The 20,317-nt window shown below is 34.3% G+C and overlaps 1 protein-coding gene across 1 annotated transcript in view; it reads right to left on the bottom strand.

Annotated features, from left to right (window-relative positions):
* Positions 1–19,699: 19,699 nt before the first annotated feature.
* LOC139482090 (actin-like protein 6B) overlaps positions 19,700–20,317 on the bottom strand; it is a 33,385-nt gene continuing 32,767 nt past the window's right edge. Inside the window, exon 14 of the mRNA XM_071265748.1 lies at positions 19,700–19,987. Coding sequence (XP_071121849.1) covers positions 19,907–19,987 — 81 coding nt within the window. The 3' untranslated portion in view covers positions 19,700–19,906. The remainder of the gene's footprint in view (positions 19,988–20,317) is intronic.

The raw sequence follows: 20,317 nt of genomic DNA, 5'->3' as shown, positions 1-20,317 counted from the left end.
CAATATCAAATATCAGTTTCATAACGGTGACATATAAGAAAAAAATCACCTCAGTTCTTATATGACAGAAATAGATTTATCGGAATTCAGATAACTCTCGCATTTTTATCAAAACTAGGGAATTCCCTCTGACGTGTTCAAAATTTATAAAAACACTAAGTATAATTCTGCTTAATTCTGATTTTCCGTGTTGTTAAAACACGCATATAAGTTAGGGAAATATCAAACATGAATATTATGAAAAGAACATTATAGGAAAGTTGTTTAAGTTCAATCCCTTTGTTTGTTTTTACCTTTTTAAGCAAGACAATCATAAGAATCTGAGATGTGCCTTAATGTTAAAAATAAAACGGTTGACGTGAGGGCATGGCCCTGAGCCAATGGTATAAGTCTACAGATTGCTTGAAAGCAATCGTATCCCCAAAAAATCTATAAAAAACATTTTTGAATATTTGTCAAACACAATTGCTCTCTCGAGAAGTACAAATTGATGTTTCGTACTACTGATAGAAATTATCAGATATATACTTCTAAATTTACAATGTATATAAAGATACCGTTGAAACTTCATTGTCTGATATCAGATTAACATAAAGTTCACCTGTCTTGTTAAATAAAATAAAAAGATTTGTCGACAACAGAAAATAATTCTTTCATGACGTCATGACATGGTGAAATTTCAATAATATTCATAAACATAGTGTGAATAGAATTTCAAATACTGTACGGTTATCTCCCTTGTCATCCGGGTGGCGTAACAGGACAACATATAATATTACGAGTTTTTGGTTGGGTTTGTGATGTTTAAAAGGTTATTTTTGACTTCTTCGTGTTCAAAAACATTGAAGACTTATTGGTGACCTTCGGCTGTTGTCTGCTCTTCGGCAAGGTTGTATGTGTATTCTCTTTGACACATTCCCCATTGCCATTCTCAATGTTATCTTCTTTTATAACATCTACTAAAATTGTGTTTTATTATCATTACTTTTCTCCAAGGGATATTGTAAAATACCCATTAGATACGAAATATTACATAAAACACATTGTACTAATTACTCTTCAAGAATGCAAGCTTATGATAGCACAATGTAATTAGAGTGATTACAGTAATAACATAATAAACATAGGACGATGCTGTGCTGGAACGATTACCAATGAGACAACAATCATCAATAAACCAAATCACGTAGCCGTACACGACCTTCAACGAATGAGTAAAACTCATGTACCGTTTCAGTGTAAGGGAGCTACCATTTGATTTTTAGGGGTGGGGGGCTAGGATGAAATTTGAAAAAAAATAAATAGACAGGACAGGAGTTTAGAGTAAAAAAAAAGTCAGGATGAGACACTTGAAAAAAAAAAAGTCAGTACGACAATTTAGGTAAAAAAAAGTCACGGGATAAACTACAAAAAAAAAAAAAAGGCAGGACCGAACAGAGTGAAAAATTAAAAAGCAGCAGATTACAGCTAAAAAAAAATGCAGGACACAATTTTTCATCCTATCCCCATACCCCCCTCCCCCCCCCCCCCATTAAAATCAAATGGTATCTCCCTAAAAGGTGTCGATATAAAAAAAATGTAGGACAATAATTCAGACGGAAAACCAACGGATTTATTATGTAAAAAACAATACACGAAAAAGCAATGTGAAAAACAATACACGAAAAAGCAATGTAAAAAACAATACACGAAAAAGCAAATGAGATGTCAGCAACCATACTGCAGAATCTGACGGGATTAAATTTCAATCTTTCGCCATACCTGGGATATTGTCATAACAGTCCACCCACCATAAGAACAAGATGTTAATAGCACTTAAACATGGCTTAACTAAACTGATTGATACCAAGCCTAAAAATCAAATAAATAAACACAAAAGATACAAATAAGCGATCTAAAAGTACTCGTAGTTACTGTAAGCCAAACATGTTCTCCCAGGCGTATGTGTCAAATAGTACACATCCAAAGGATTTGGTGTAAATACGTCATAAACAGTATGAGACAAGCACGAACTTGTTGACTTACATTATGATGTGAACTCTGAAGCCTCAAATGTTTACAAGTGAAACAAAGAACGTCTTGGTCGGTCTTTACTTAAGTTCTTCGATGTCCAATATTATTTTAAGCACGATTGTCTGTTTCTTCGTGTGAATGTTTACTTTACAGATATATACCGGTAAACGACAGATATCCGTGTGTACAAACATTAAACCGACGTCTTATTGTATGGGCCATATATAGCCAATTCGGATGCGTAGTTTCAATGTCCTTGTAAATGAGACTGGACCATTCTAAATGAAGAAACCGAAACGTTACCACCAGTCAACACCATTTCTAATTTAAACCTATCCTAATAACAAGCATTTAGACAAATGACCCGTTTTTCTAATATAAATCAGTTATTTTAACAAAAAAATTGCCGTTGACTCTTAGAATTATGAAGAAAAGTTGTTGGGGTTAATAGCTTCAATAGGACAGCAGCATACTAAAAAATGTTTTTAGTGATGACAATCGTTAAGCCATATGTCAAGCACTATCAAAATAACACGATCACTGCATTTCTACACAAATAACAATATAAACCTAAGAAGATGTGGTATTGAAACGGTTCACCAGAGTTCAAATGAAGTGAATGTAAGCAATGACAGGCATTGTACGTTCGTATTTATCAATTTCTACATAATAAAAGAAAAAGTCAGACTTTGTTAAGATTCCTTAATTGGGACTTTTTTTTTCTTTGAGTGTATACTGTATACTGAAGTCAGAGCGCCTATATAAAAGATAATAATAGTCTATTGACTTGACATATCAACGATATAAGGATGAGACTTAGAATCGGGGAAATGCGAAGCTCTGCATATATGATTTACTCAAGTATTTATATTTGTATTATAAAAATTGACTGAAATATTTTTCTGCGACACATTTTTGATGTTATTTCTTCATAGTCAGCTGGAAAAATACCAAAATTATTCCGTAATTGTAAACCGGAGTAAATCATGAAAAAAACGTTGATGACGTCACGGTCACATGACAAAATCATGTGTATGAGCTGATAGGCAAAACGCTGTCAGCCAATCAAAAGTTACACTCAAAATTAAATTAGTTGACGCTAACGGTAGCTATTAAAATAAGTTTCGACGATAAAACTTCAATGGTCATTAGACGCTAACGGTAGCTAATAATGGGTGTACGACGGTTGACTATAGAGGGCATTCCCTATAACCCCTGCTATGTCCAGGCTTACAACAACTGAATTTGAGCTCTCTATTGACACAAACGTATGCATTCGTTCACTCTTAGACTAAAGTATTTGTTTGTTTATTTACTTGTTTGTCGATGTTAGTTACTAGTAATTGGTTATCACGCTCTTCCTCTTTTCACGATTTTAATTTAAAAAAAGTTTAAATAGGTGTTGAAAGTTTAATTGATCGTGCGTCAGTTCCGGTTCTGCATCTTAAATGTGTTTAATTAGTGGTGTTTTCTCTTCCAGATGGTAATTGTTTCTAAATGCAAAAGCAAAACATATTTTTACCACAATGCAAATTGATAATCATCCCTACATGGGTCCAAATTTTGTTGAATTGAAAAGTGATTTTCTTTCAGCAAACATCAGTTTGCAGTTTAAATGTAGATAAACAAAATGTTGCTGCTGTGCGATTGTGCGTTCTGGTAGTATTGGGAGGGCCTAGAAGGGTCTGCTTTTCATTTGTGTATTTCATTTTTTAAAGTTATTTATATTTTACTTATTTTGCGAGTTGAAACATATTTATTATATTTAAGCCCCAAATTATTCTGTAGTCTTTGTGAGGCTCTCGCAGGGTCAAAAACGACCTGTGACCTCTGGGCTTTTCAGAGGCGACTTCCGACCTGAGGGCCTTCTAAAAACGAACTGCGACCCGTAAAATTTGGAAAAAACGACCTCCGACCGACTTCCGTCCTCTGTGTTGGGGAAAAACGACCTGCGACCTGTACATTTCCCTTAAAAACGACCTCTCAACGAATTTAAAAGCGACCTTGCGACCTGAGGGGGGTATCCTGTGGGAGCCTCCTTTGTTTGTGTGTCCTCTTTTCTCTATTTTTGATTTTTGTAGCACCATGTTTCTGTAATATTCATTCATCAGTCTGTAACCCCCATACAGACCCTCTTTTAAGCATTACACAGATTGACGTAATAACTTTTTTTGTAATCGCAGATTATCTCATTGTTAATCACGTTACATCGGAGGAATCAAGTACACCTCGATAACGGACGAATTAGTTAACTATCTAATTAAAAAATATACATTTGGATAAGATCACAGCAAGACCTCCTTGAATTTAACACGAGCGTACAAGGCGAGAATAAATTGAGACGGAGTTTGAATAGTTCTGTTTGAAACAATGAACGCAATAAATGAGATGCCATCATGGCATTTGGATCGTACATTTTTTAAAAGGCGATAGGTTCGCCCCTCGGTGTCACATACCAGGGGCATTGGCTGTCAAATTCATTATCACCGATTTGATTCAAATTCTCATATTTGATTTATTATACCGAAACGCAAATTAAAATTATATAAAGAGTCCAACACACACAAGTTACAAGGCATGTGCTTGATAATATGTATCATCGTTTAGTTTGAATTTCAGTCTAGACGCCATCTAATTAACTATCGAGCTGACCTCCGAAGCGACGGTCATATAAGCAACATAAACATAGATATATATATATATATAAATAGATAGCGAACTCGTACAATTAGATATTCTAAGTCTGTTTTATTTCAAATTATAGATTAAAATTATATGTTTATCATCGTTGTGACCTGTATAAGAATTATTTTTGTAGACCGAATCAGTCAATCAAATGATTTACCTTTGTTTGACTTTCAATGTTTACATTCTTTTACTTTTAATAACTGAACACGCATAATTCATGCATAATCCATCTCTATCTGAAACTTAACTTTGTTAGGAGAACAAGCATTTTGATATTTATGAATCTTTATTCTCCATATTTGTTACTTTCTTTGATGTAAAAGAAAATAGGAATCGTTTTTGTGATGACACTTATCCTGAGTGAGTTCGGACAAAATAGCTTATCCCCCTTTCAGAAATATATTTTGGTTTTTAATCATTGTATCCGCGCTTGTTATAACACCCACTCAAGTTTCAATTTCTAAACGACTATACTTTAAGTGAATTGATACACTTCAGATAGTCGGCCAGAGCTCCAGATAAGCTGCGTATTTGCTTAATCACGCAATTGAAATAATTGAAAACCCAATGCAAGTGTCCATTGCTGCGTTCTAAATCCCAGTCGAATGGTTTTCACGGAGATTTACACTGTAAGCTTTACCAACCGCACAATCGTATTTTTTAAGGTATATATAAGAACGGCAGTCATTTGATCAATATACAGCCGTTCGGAAAAGGAAACTAAGCTTTCAGTTTCAAAAAGGTTTGGTTATAGTTACTATATATAAAAAAAGAAGATGTGGTATGCTTGCCAATGAGACAACTCTCCACAAGTGACCAACATGATACAGAAATTAACGACTATAGATCACCGTACGGCCTTCAACAATGAGCAAAGCCCATACCACATAGTCAGCTATAAAAGGCCCCGAAATGACAATGTAAACAATTCAAACAAGAAAACTAACAGCCTTATTTATAAATAAAAAATCATATCGATGTAACCTTACACGTGTGCGATGTATCCTTGCACGTGTGCGATGTAACCTTGCACGTGTGTTTGTATCGATCTGATTAACAAACCTCTTTCAGCTGATTTTTTTTACGTTTTGTTTGCATATATGGTGTGCTGTTACACCACTATCACAGGCTCTGGTATGGTTTGAAGCCTGCAATTTAGTGACATTTTGTTTTATTATAAACATATCGAGTCGTTATGGATGATAAAGACAGCCGTCGTGAGCTCGAGCGTATGTTGATGCTTTTGAAATAAAATTGGGATTGCTGTATAATATATAAAATCATACTAAATACCAGGATTGAAATTTAATATTTGCACCAGACGCGCGTTTCGTCTACAAAAAGACTCATTGACATATACATCCAATTAACTTTAAATCGTCTTAATTGATCTGTGGTTGATTCATGGGGCACTGAGTGCTTCCCTTTAAGATAGACATTGTTTTTGTTGTTGCTTAAAATTGTTACAATAATTCTATCTAGCTACTATTGGTGGTATTCTAACCGTTTTGAACAATTACGCTCCCCACTATTCCTCGCACCCCGTGTATCCGCCCCTGTTACTATACATGTATCGTTTAAGGAATTGGGAGCATCAACACAACCTCTTTTTAGGCTAAGAAAAAGGACGAAAGCCGTTAATGTTGAGAAAGGTTTGATTGGAACATGAGCTTATTGCTTAGTTTATACTTTTATTCACATATATGTGAATTAGGGTGCAAATTACAAACACTCAAATATCCAAACTGTGTGATGTTACATTATTGTTTCAGGCAAGGGTGAAGGTTGGTGCCTATTAAAACGTTGAAACCTGCTGCATTTGTATGCACCTGTCCTAAGTCAGGAACCTGATGTTCAGTGGTTGTCCTTTGTTGATGTGGTTCATATAGGTGTTTCTCGTTTCTTTCTTTTTACAGAGGATGACCTTGAGGTCACTCCGATGTATTGTTATCGCTTAAATTTCCGTCATTCATAAATTCTAGTCAAATTAGTTTTGGGTTTTCAACACCAGTGAAAAAAGTGCATTTTCATACCTGCGATTTCTGTTCTCCGGTTGTACGATGTTTCAACAAAATATGGAATCATTTCAGTTGTTGATTTAGTGGTGAAAATTTGACTGAATTATATCTTAATAAATACGATTTTATATGTTTAATTGGTGTTTCAGAAAGAGGTCAGGTGCTCTTGTTCATTCATAAAATTATCGTTCATTCATAAATTTATCGTAAAATAAAAATCACTACACAGGTTATACGTGTAGTGTAAATGACCACCTGTAATCTAAAAATAGCGGTCTCACTAATAACGACAAGAAGAACTTTTAGCGACAAGAAGCGTCAAGAACGGACAAGAAGAATAAATTAAGCGACAAGAAGACTATTTAGCGACATGAAAACTTCTCGTACCGCGGGAGGATGACACATATCAAATGAACAATTATGTGTGGGACTTAGTTTTAAGAAATGATGTCAAAGTAACACTATGAAAATATTTTTAGTAAGCTGAAATATATATTTATTTTTTACATGTTTATGTCTTGTAAGTTATTTTATTTCTGTCCCATTTTTCAACATTAGCGTCTCGAAAGGTGAAATGTTTTAACTGAATGGTTAATTTAAATTAATTATGAAAATTGTTAAAATTAAATGAATAAAAGTAATTATTGCCCAGTTACACACACTACCAGGGGATAATCCATAATTACCTCCAACTTTAGCCTGGTAAATTTGTTGTCTCCTTGTGAAATATAAAACATATTAAAAATGATTTCCTGCTTAAGTCTTTTATTGATATAAAGTAAAACCTTCTTGTTTTTCACTAGACAACCATGTCCTGTCAGGTTTAATTCTTATATATGTAGATGAAAAATAAAAGTGTCCCAAAACATTAACATGGCAGCAATTGCTTTTACAGCCTTTAAGGCTTTGATTTTTTTTTACAGAAGAGTGTCCACCATGCACTTGCACTGCACTATAATAATAGTAGAATAGAATTATCATATATACAAATAGATGAAAATGATATTTATCGGTCGTCCAACTGTCTATACCAATCTGCTCAGCTCTTAATAAAACTCCATATCACGGCTTTGTGACGTCAAATACGTTGACCTGGCCTTAATAACTTTGACCCGGACATATCAGCGACGTCATAATGTTTGAACCGACGTTGATAAGTTTGACCCGAACTTATCAAGTCAACTTCCGGTTGTTGGTGAAACTAAGACAATACTTCCAAAAGACGCAAATGCAGCCCGATAAATCGATTATCAGGTTATCGGCATATTAATATTGTAAAATATCAGCTGCTCGACATAATATGAAGGCTTTTTGATCTCGTTCGCTGCGGCTTACTCGACAAAAAGCTTAATATTATGTCTCGCAGCTGATATTTTACGATATCAACATGCAGACAACCTGATAATCGGTACATTCATGCAATCGTAATATTAATAATATATATAACAACAAACCAGTGTATTCTCTACGACTATTATTATACAAGTATAATAGTCCAAGGTATACTGATTTCTTGCACTACAATATAATAGTTATTACGGTGAGGTTGAATTTCCTGTCATTTATTCATCATCCAAGCACGAACTTGTATCAGAAAAAAATATCTCTGTAAATTAACCCAAGTTTCAGGTATAGAGATGTGATCTGTTTCTGTGACATGTGCTTTTGACCATCCACAAGAACCTGCGGTCATCCGATGTTCAGTACTTCAGTACTTTGATTATATTTATTAAGACTATTGGTTTCTCTTTTTGAATGGTTTTGCACTAGTCATTTTTGGGGCCCTCCATAGCTTGCTGTACCATCGGCAATCATACCACATCTTCTTATATTTATTTTCATATAAAAACTCGACTCCCACATAAAAACAAAATCTCAAATCAAACTTTTAACAAAACACATCGCCACCTACATTAATGACTAAACATACTTGTGGTGTGGGAGTTATAAATGATGGGGTCAAGATAAGGATTGTTGGACAGTTTGATTATAATGATTTAAGTTGATAAATAAGATCAAATTTAACCACATCGTTTAAAATCGGTTCTTATCTATCATCCGTTACTTTTTTCTGTAAATTATCGAATTTATAGATAAATGGGTTCAAGCCTGGTAAACGTGCTTTGGAAAAACCACATAAAAAACGTCACTCAATAATGTAAACAGATAAATTAATCTTTACATTTTTAGATTATATTTCTTATCAGGTGATTAATAACTTTGTTTTATAGGTAACTGCACTTTCTTTTTCCACGTGTGAATTCCAATTCAACATGTCGTCAAGAAAAAGGGAGGTTTACGTCTTTTCTTCAAACGCAAAAGTCCCAATGTTTCGCTTTACAAATGGTCTTAATTGCGTTTTTATAAGGGACAATGGCTGTATTTTTTATTATTTGATTAGTATCTTCAGTGGCGGATCCAGGGGGAGGGTTCCGGGGGTTGGAAGCCCTCTTTTTTTTGGTACGATCAATGCATTTGAATGGGGACATATAGTTGGAACCCCTCACCCCCCCCCCCCCCCCCTTTGTCCTGAGTTGGGAACACCCTTTTTAAAATGGCTGGATCCGCCACTGAATGCAATGTTCATTTTCATCCCATCTTGAGCATGACTTCTTTAAGTTGTCACCATGCAGACTAGTAGGGCATACATTTACACCCCCTCCCCCCCCCCCCCGCCCTTCCCCTACCCTTCCTAAAATTACTTAGTCGAAATATGGATTTAACGTTAACTGAACACAAAGAAACAACAAAAACACTTAAAATCATGTTAGTAAACTTCAACATATGAACATACGACACATGGAAATAGACAAAGTGCATCACATATGCATATTAACCCTAATTCAGATGGAGTCCAGTCACGCTGAATGCCTAATGGGGCTGATATCTTCAAAATATTCAGTTTTGGTTATAATCTGAAAGAATGTCTGTGATATGGGTTCAGTCATTGTCCTTGGGCCGATTGCGCGTTGCCATAAGGGGGATTGGGGGCACTTTCTGCAATAAGATGAGGCCCACTGTAGTCTTGATTCAGTGATACTCTATATAAGCAACCGATTTTTTTTCCCGTCCGTCCGCACCCCTTCCCCGACTGGATCTGCATGTGAATCATTACTTTAATAGCTTTGGGTCTCACTGTTTCGTGGTTCTTTGGAGAAGATTATAATTGCTAATTTTCCATTCTCAGTCATGCTAAAGAGAGGAACGTCTAGGAGATGTTACCAAAATTCAGGTTGGTATTGCTTTTCCATTGAAAAATAAAATAACAAACATTGAAAATTAAAATAACATTATAACCCACTATAAGGACCACAAAAAGACTTAGACCCAAAAGTTAAAAAAATGTTATTTTTTCGACAAGCGAATCGAGTCACGAATAATACCCGTTCATCATTTCCTCGTTACTTTCTACTACAAGTGTCAGGATGTGCACATTTAGCCTCATGTGGTGGATGCCCCTTGAAACCACCCTTGAAAGAAGTATACGTTCTTTAACTTTACAATTAAACGAGTGTTTTAAATAGTATGTCAAATTCAAAAGCGTACTTGGAGAACTTATTTTCGATTTGCGTACTAAAGTGTCTGTATTTTGACATTAAGTGTTGTTGTGACGTGACACTTGTAATCATTATTGGCTATAATACGGGTATTTAACCCTTACGATTAACGGTGATTACTGCATTTCATACTTCAAATTCGTTTAAGCTCTCAAGGGGTGCTCCGTAAACGGAGGGATCTTCGTGCATACATCCATTGTACACATTCGTAGGCAGGGTATCCAGAGAGATCGCTGAATAAAAGGGCAAATGAAGGAATACTCCGAAAATTAATTCCATGCAACAGGCATTCTGAAAATAGAATAGTTTCGGACGGTTAAAACAGTTAAATGAAATGAAATTTTCGTGGTTTTAATACATTTAAAAATTTTAAATAACCCTTAAATCACTCTCAAGCTACCTAAAGTGACACATAATAATAAACTAAGGAAATATGACAGTGATTGACGGGTGTCAAGTTTCATTTTTTGCTTTGTTGTTCAATGTATTAATACGATCGTAAATGTTTAAATTTTATAACTGCTTATTTATTTTTGACAGATTACGTGTGGCATCATATTTACTATAAAATTACGTCGAGTTGGGATGAGAAAGACAAAAATCAAATGACAAATCTAAGCTCTTGTGAATGCCTGGAATTTGTCGCAGGCGCTTGGGTAATGGGTCCCCCCTTTTTCAAAAAAAAAATGTTGGTGTATTTTTTGTTGTTGCAATTATTCTGTTATATTTAACTTATTTCCTCTAGTTATGTCTTTCCCCTAAACTTATTGTTTTTCTAATTTTAAGAGTACTTGCTTTTCCAATTTAATATTACAACAAGTAAACAATAATTTATAAATTTAGACTCTCTTATATAATAGATACGACATTACATAAGTTATAATATTACAGAATCACTGATTTTGCTATAAATAATTAGAAAAAAAGGGGGAGGCTCAATCCCTAATTAAATATGAAAAAGGGATTTGCAATAGGTATTTACAAATGAACACAGAGTAAACTTTAATTTCTCAAAATTTTTGCTCTTCTGTCATAAATACTTGCGAACATTGCATTGGAAAATGTTTTGTATTGTATTTACAAATGAACACAGAGTAAACTTTAATTTTTCAAAATTTTTGCTCTTCTGTCATAAATACTTGCGAACATTGCATTGGGAAATGTTTTGTAAAGATAAAATCTCGAAAATTAAATTTTAATAGCATTTATTTATTTTTTTTGTGCACCATTTCCTAAAATCGCAATAATTAGTCTGGCATTTGTTTCCCAATGTTCAACAATGAATGAATGTTCGCAAAAATGGTCGTAGTTTACAGTACTAGAAATGAAGAAATTATTCCGAGGTTTTTATTAATGCGACTGGTTAAGTATTGCAAAAGTAAGAACTCGCATTCTAATATCTGATACACTGATATAGATATAAGAAGACGTGGTATGACAATGAGACAACTCTCCGTCCAAGTCATAACTTGCAAAAGTAAACCCTTATAGGTCAAAGTACGGTCTATAACACGGAGCCTTGACTCACACCGAAAAACAAGCTATAAAGGGTCCACAAAATGACAAGACTAAGTGTAAAACCACTCAAACGGGAAAACCAACGGCCTAATCTATATAAAAAAAAACGAGAAAAGAGAAACACCTATAATGAACCACATCAACAAACGATAACTACTGAAAAACAGATTCCTGACGTAGTACTGGTGGAAACAAATGCAGCGGGTTTAAACGTTCAAATAGGTACCAACCTTCACCCTTGATTGAAACAATAGTGTGATATATGACAACATAGAAAAACGCACTATAAAATATCAATTGAAATGGCATAACTCAATCAAAAGTCATATGAACAAAAGTGAACATACACTGAGCAAATAAATTTGATCTATATATAAATACTAGTAGTATCTGTATAAAGATTTTCCTAAAATTGCAGTAATTAATATCGCCTTTTTTGTGCAATTTTCCACAATGAATAGATATAAAAAGATGTGGTGTGAGTGCCAATGAGACAATTCTCCATCCAATGGTCTCAAAAATTGTCTATCCGAAATAGACGAGAAGTGCCGATGTTTTACGTAACATTAATAAAGCATACAACATTTTTAAACAGGCACCGTTCCTCGAAATGTCTTGCAAATAATCAATTTTAGCCACTGTTATTCTAGATGCGTTTTCCTTTATATTTCCTTCATATATACAGTTGTATGTTCAAATAACTTAAGTTTAGAATATTAATAGAAGCAAAAGGTTCTATTAAAAAAGTACAGAAAAAATACTCAAACTTTAAAATAACGATGTAATAGGTATCGGAAACACAAGCTAGAAAAGGGTAATTATTTTAAACAATATATCATATAAGTACTTAAAGTTCTCAAATCGACCACAACGGTCAAAGTACTTAACCAGCTCATTAAAAGCATGCTATCCTATACTCATATATCGGTGGCTGTACTTCATACAGCAATGTGATAAATAAGTCATTTATAAATCATAATGATGGATTTACAATTAACGTCCAGTGGCAAATATATAATTATGATCAGTACGTTCACATGTTGATAAATATGAGTATGAATATACTATATAAAACATTGTGTGTACTAAACCGCACGCTGATTCGGATTCATACAAAAGTTGTCTTTCCATATAGGAGAAATTGTATTGAGGCACCTCATGGGGTGTTCAAGTATTCAGCACATTATCATAATTTTTTCGCCGATATAGTCTGGAAATCGAATACTCTGATAACCATATACACCATACGTTATTCTAGCCGATCAGTTGTAATCTAACATCCAATATAATTTCACGTTCTTAGTAAAAAATCAGCTAACATTGATATTCAGGTCTCGTTTTACCTAGTTCGGATCAAACTCATCACTACCATGCTCAATTCGAAGCGAGCACGATACAGCAGGACAACCGAGCCGATCACGGACTTTTTTCAACTTAAATATTGTACACTCATATATTTATGTGGCCAATTTACATGGAGATGTCATTCTACACTCGCTTATGACAAAATTTGTTAGTACATTTTCATTCAAAATAATAAAACTTGGGATACACCGTTGCTGTTTAATGATTTTGAAAAAGGGTCAATACGAAGGTAACATTATGAGTGGTACTAATAAAAGTATATGCACTAACCATATGTAGATCCACAAAGGGGGAGGTAGATCCCTAAACCATCATCTGGTGCAGATCAGTTTCGTGCAGAGTATAACCGTCCAGGTCCTTTAATAAATGCTTGTGTGACCTTCAAAAATTGCGCTTTTCAAATATTCAATTTTTTGAGTAGGTTTGCAACGAATAAAAAAGAGACATTTGTGCTGCATAAGTTTTAAAACGAATTGTCAAGTCAGCTCAAAGATTGATAGTCTTTTCGTGTTTCAATAAATTTTGTATTTGTAATTTTACTTTGTTTAAAATGTACGTTTTCTGACAGGTCTGATTTTTTAATGACAACCGCCGGACAGTTTATACATGTATGTATTGACGATTTTCACTTTGATCATGAACATATAGATTGATATACTGTTACCAACTTTGATGGGCGACACCAGGCTTCAATATTTGGTCATGATTCAAAATGACTTCGAATTTTAATGCTGCTGAAGTGTTCAGTTCCCAATTAAGAATATATGTTAACGAAAAGATATTTATTTCATTTTATATAAATTAATGATGCATCAACATTTTTCCACATTTATTTAAAGGAATATCAATGCTGCTTTATTTATTCCAAATTAATTATAGTTATATTTCAGTTTTTCTTTGTCACAATGTTGTGTTTTTTCTAAGGATGTGTTTGTGTTGTATTCATTAGGCCATTTTTATCTACTCTTAAAAGGGCACTATAGCCATCAAAATCATGTTCACCGATTTGTTTGAGTAATAACATACTTAAACTAAAACAAGAGTTAAATTGAGAATTGAAATGGGGAATGTGTCAAAGAGACAACAACCCGACCATAGAGCAGACAAAAACCGAAGGCCACCAATGGATCATCAATGTAGCGAGAAACTCTCGCACCCGGAGGAATCCTTCAGCTGGCCCTTAAACAAATATGCATACTAGTTCAGTGATAATTGACGTCATACTAAACTCCGAATTATTCACAAGAAACTAAAATTAAAAAGCATACCATACTAACAAAGGCCAGAGGCTCCTGACTTAGGACAGGCGCAAAATTGCAGCGGGGTTAAACATGTTTTTGAGATCTCAACCCTCCCCCTTTACTTATAGCCAATATAGAAAAATGAACGCACAACAATACGCACAGTAAAACTCAGTTTAAGAGAAGTCCAAGTCCGATGCCAGAATATGAAACAAAAGAAAAAAAAATGACAATAATACATAAATAACAACAGACTACTAGCAGTTACTGACATGCCAGCTCCAGACCTCAATTAAACTGATTGAAAGATTATGTCTTCATCATATGAATATCAGGCACAATCCCACCTGTTAGGGATTTAGTATTATACCATCATGAAATATATGAGAAGAACATAACCTGTGTCATGCCAACAACTGGTTTTAGAATAAATGTGTTTAATTCCGATGCAAAGACTCTAAAGTAAATCAATATTAAAGCCAAAATATGCAATCTTTAATGACCTGACAACAGTATCGTAACCATAGTAACTGTTGCAAGTCTGTTTAAAAAGGTTTTGTCAGCTTTTGAGGTGAATACTGACATTTTTGTGCTTTGTAAAGAATAATACCATAAAAGATTGGATGTGAAATACCTGAATGTATAATGTCTGCATGTTGAGTTATATTTACGAATTATTTCCTTGTACCAATGATAAAATTTAGTAAACATTTTGACTAGTTTGTGATATCGAAAGCCCTGGTGTAATAATTTTTCAGTAATACATAAATTTCTCTCGCTAAAATCTAAGAAACAGACTTAACCAAACAAACTAAACATTGACAAATGAACCATGCAAATGACGTCAAGGTCAGATGAACCATGCCAGGCAGATATGTACAGCCTACAATTAATTCATACAAACTAGAGGCTCTCAAGAGCCTGTGTCGCTCACCTTGGTCTATGTGCATATTAAACAATGGACACAGATAAATTCATGACAAAATAGTGTTTTGGTGATGGTGATGTGTATGTAGATCTTACTTTACTGAACATTCTTGTTGCTACAATTATCTCTATCTATAATGAACGTTGTCCAGTAATTACAGTGGAAAATATTTTCTAACAAGAATGTGTCAAAAGTACACGGATGCCCCACTCGCACTATCCTTTACCATGTTCCATGGACTGTGAAATTGGTAATAATCTAATTTGGCATTAAAATTAGAAAGATTATACTATAGGGAACATATGTACTAAGTTTCAAGTTGATTGGACTTCAATTTTATCAAAAACTACCTTGACCAAAAACTTTAACCTGAAACTCCCATTTTCATTTTCTATGTTTAGTGGACCGTGAAAGTGGGGTCAAAAGCATAATTTGGCTGTAAAATTAAAAAGATCATATCATAAGCAACAAGTTTACTAAGTTTCAAGTTGATTGGACTTCAGCTTCATCAAAAACTGCCTTGACCAAACACTTTAACCTGAAACTCCCACTTTCATTTTCTATGTTCAGTGGACGGTGAAATTGGGGTCAAAAGTCTAATTTGGCTTAAAATTAGAAAGATCATATCATAAGCAACAAGCGTTCATTATCACTGAACTAGTATATATTTGTTTAGGGGCCAGTTGAAGGACGCCTCCGGGTGCGGGAATTTTCTCGCTACATGGAAGACCTGTTGGTGACCTTCTGCTGTTGTTTTTTTCTATGGTCGGGTTGTTGTCTCTTTGGCACATTTCCCATTTCCATTCTCAATTTTATTTTTAAGTTTCAGGTTGATTGGACTTAACTTCATCAAATCTACCTTGACCAAAAACTTTAACCTGAAACTCCCACTTTCATTTTCTATGTTCAGTGGCCTGTGAAATTGGGGTCAAAAGTCTAATTTAGCTTTAAAATTAGAAAGATCATATCATAAGCAACAAGTGTACTAAGTTTCAAGTTGATTGAACTTCAGCTTCATCAAAAAAAAACTACCTTGACCAAAAACTTTAACCTGAAACTCCCACTTTCATTTTCTATGTTCAGTGGACCGTGAAATTGGGGTCAAAAGTCTAATTTGGCTTTTAAATTAGAAATATCATATCATAAGCAACAAGTGTACTAAGTTTCAAGTTGATTGGACTTCAGCTTCATCAAAAACTACCTTGACCAAAAACTTTAACCTGAAACTCCCACTTTCATTTTCTATGTTCACTGGACCATGAAATTGGGGTCAAAAGTCTAATTTGGCTTTAAAATTAAAAAGATCATATCATAAGCAACAAGTGTACTAAGTTTAAAGTTGATTGGACTTCAGCATCATCGAAAACTACATTGACCAAAAACTTTAACCTGAACGGACGCACAGACGGACGCACGAACGGAAGCACAGACGGACGGACGAACGGAGCCACAGACCAGAAAACATAATGCCCCTCTACTATCGTAGATGGGGCATAAAAATTTACAAAAATTTATGAAAAATGTTAAAAATTTACTATAAAGGGCAATAACTCCTTAAGGGGTCAATTGACAATTTTGGTCATGTTGACTTATTTGTAGATCTTATTTTACTGAACATTATTGCTCTTTACAGTTTATCTCTATCTATAATAATATTCAAGATAATAACAAAAAACAGCAAAATTTACTTAAAATTAACAATTCAGGGGCAGCAACCCAAAAATAGGATGTCCGATTCATCTGAAAATTTCAGGGCAGATAGATCTTGACCTGAAAAATAATTTAACCGATGTCAGATTTGCTCTAAATGCTTTGGTTTTTGAGTTATTAGCCAAAAACTGCATTTTACCCCTATGTTCTATTTTTAGAAATGGTGGCCATCTTGGTTGGTTGGCCGAGTCACCGGACACATTTTTTAAACTAGATCCTCTTATAATGATTGTGGCTAAGTTTGGATTAATTTGGCCTTGTAGTTTCAGAGAAGAAGATTTTTGTAAAAGTTAACTAAGATTAACGAAAAATGGTTAAAAATTGACTATAAAGGGCAATAACTCCTAAAGGGGTCAACTGACCATTTCGGTCATGTTGACTTATTTGTAAATCTTACTTTGCTGAACATTATTGCTGTTTACAGTTTATCTCTATCTATAATAATATTCAAGATAATAACCAAAAACAGCAAAATTTCCTTAAAATTACTAATTCAGGGGCAGCAACCCAACAACGGGTTGTCTGATTCATCTGAAAATTTCAGGGCAGATAGATCTTGACCTGATAGTTAATTTTACTAATGTCAGATTTGCTCAAAATGCTTTGGTTTTGGAGTTATTAGCCAAAAACTGCATTTTACCCCTATGTTCTATTTTTAGACATAGTGGCCATCTTGGCTGGTTGGCCGGGTCACCGGACACATTTTTTAAACTAGATACCCGAATAATGATTGTGGCCAAGTTTGGTTTAATTTGGTCCAGTAGTTTCAGAGGAGTAGATTTTTGTAAAAGTTAACGACGACGGATGTAAAGTGATGAGAAAAGCTAACTTGCCTTTTAGGCCAGGTGGGCTAAAAATATAGTTGCTTATTGCTTATAGTTTAAGAAAAATAAACTTAAACACAACAACTTAACACTGAGCAATTAACTGTGAAAATAATGTCAAGGTCAAATAAAACCGGCGAGAATAACATATAGTTTAAAAAAAAAAAAAAGTCAAAAACTAAACTTTGACTGCTGAACCATGAAAATGAGTTCAAGGTCAGATTGCACCTGCCAGCTTGACATATACACCTTACAATCATTCCATACACCAAATATAGTAGACCTTTTGCATACAGTATAAGAAAAACAGACCAAAACAAAAAAGGTTAACTTTAACTACTGAACCATGAAAATGAGGTCAAGGTCAAATGACACTTGCCGGTTGGACATGATGTACACCTTACAGTCCTTCCAAACACCAAATATACTACACCTATTGCTTATAGTATCTAAGATATGGACGACCACCAAAACTTAACCTTGTTCAGTGATCCATGAAATGAGGTCAAGGTCAAGTGAAAACTGTCTGAAGGGCATGAGGACCTAGCAAGGTCGACACACATACCAAATATGTTTATCCTACTGCTCATAATAAGAGAGAAATTAACATTACAAAAAATATTAACTTTTTTTTTCAAGTATATAGTCACTAAAACCATGAAAATGAAGTCAAGGACAATGGACATGTGACATGCAGAAACTTTGTAACATGGAGCATATATACATATATCAAGTATGAAGCATACAGGTCTTCTACCTTCTAAAATATCAAACTTTTAAGAAGTTAGCTAACGGCCCCAGCCGCCAGATCAATATCAATATGTTGAGCCCTCTGCAACAAAAGTCGCAGGCTCGACAAAAATAAGTTAATTGTTGTTTTCATAAAAAAAATGTACCTGTATAGGATTGATTATTTTCAGATCGAATCAGTCAATCAAATGATTTACCTTTGTTTCACTTTCAATGTTAACATTCTTTTCCTTTTAATATTTGAACATGCATAATTCATGAGTAATACATCTGTAGCTAAGGGGCTAAATTGAAGGTCACATGAATAGGGATTCAATGAGGTCAAACTTAACATCACTAAAATGTATCTTTACCATAGGACATAGCTATATAGGATGTCAAAAGAAACCAAAGTTTATGACCTTGACCTTTGACCTGGGAAGTTGTACATAAATAATGACACACCATCTGGTGTTTGTTAATATACATATCAAGTAAAATCTAAATGGCATTACTTCAGTACAAACAAATAGAAATCCAAAATAAATGGAAAATGTGTCCATTTGACATAATAATGCCCATGCTTGAGGGTATGGATGGGGGGGTCTGTTATTCTGTAAACATTTAATTTTCACCCCATTTTTCTCTAATCTTTAAAAAATTAACCCCTTTTTTCTTCTATTTTTTGCCTCATTATTCTCTAATCTTCATTTTTTAAGGGCATTATTCTTTAATCATTTAACCCCATCCAAACCCTCATGCTTGCATATAACATTATAAAGGAGCATAACTTGAGAGCTAAATGTGACGCCACCCCAATTCCAAGTTGGTCTGTGTTGTTGGTAATAAGTAGTTCTGGTGACCTAAACTATAGTTGTTAATTTCTGTGTGTCATTAGGTCTCTTGTGAAGAGTTGTCTTATAGGCAATCATTACACATCTACTTTTTTTTATACATTACATATAATTTTCATAACATTTGGTTGAGGGAATCTAAGTTTAGAGAAAAGAAGCTAATTTTGGAACATACAGAGGGATAGGCAGATGGGCAAGGGTACAACTTAAACATCCCCCTCCCTCCTTTCTGCCGAGGCAAAATCAGAAACTGCTTTCTCTATCTGTATCATTTTATTGACATTTAATTCGATACAAAACAATGATATTTACAAACTTTTTGCCATCAAATTTAACAAACATTATCTTGAATGCATTTCAGATCTAGCTTGGCATATAATAGCACCTTCTGTTATGTAACATGGAACTCTCTGACAATGCTATAGTTTAATCGAACACATGCTGGTCTTTAGCAATTTCCTTCATGGACATTTTCTCTCCACACATGATTTGCCGCCTTCTTCAAATTCCTGCTTTGAAATCCACATTTGTTGGAAAGAACCCTGCAAAAGTACAAATAATCTATTACTGCATCAATTTATCATATTTCTTTTTATGTCACAAGGGAGTATTTATTCAATTCTAAAATTTTAGCAAGTCTTAAAATGGGCTAGTTGTCTACCCAAAAAGAATACCCAAAACTTTTAAAAACAATATGACCATTTTAGAACCATCCTTGTATGGTTTTATCAAATTTCATGCTATTGTCACCGGGGAAACAAGGTGACTTGTCGGGTGTGTAACAAGAGCCTGACTGAATGGCCTCTTGTTACTGAAACTGTGTGATGCACCTGATCACACAACGAACGATTGCTCTGAATAGCAATGAGAAC

This window comes from Mytilus edulis, chromosome 7 (genome assembly GCF_963676685.1).
Source record: "Mytilus edulis chromosome 7, xbMytEdul2.2, whole genome shotgun sequence".
Lineage (NCBI taxonomy): Eukaryota > Metazoa > Mollusca > Bivalvia > Mytilida > Mytilidae > Mytilus > Mytilus edulis.
Note: the sequence above shows the minus strand (reverse complement) of the source record. Positions and strands in the feature narration are given on the sequence as shown.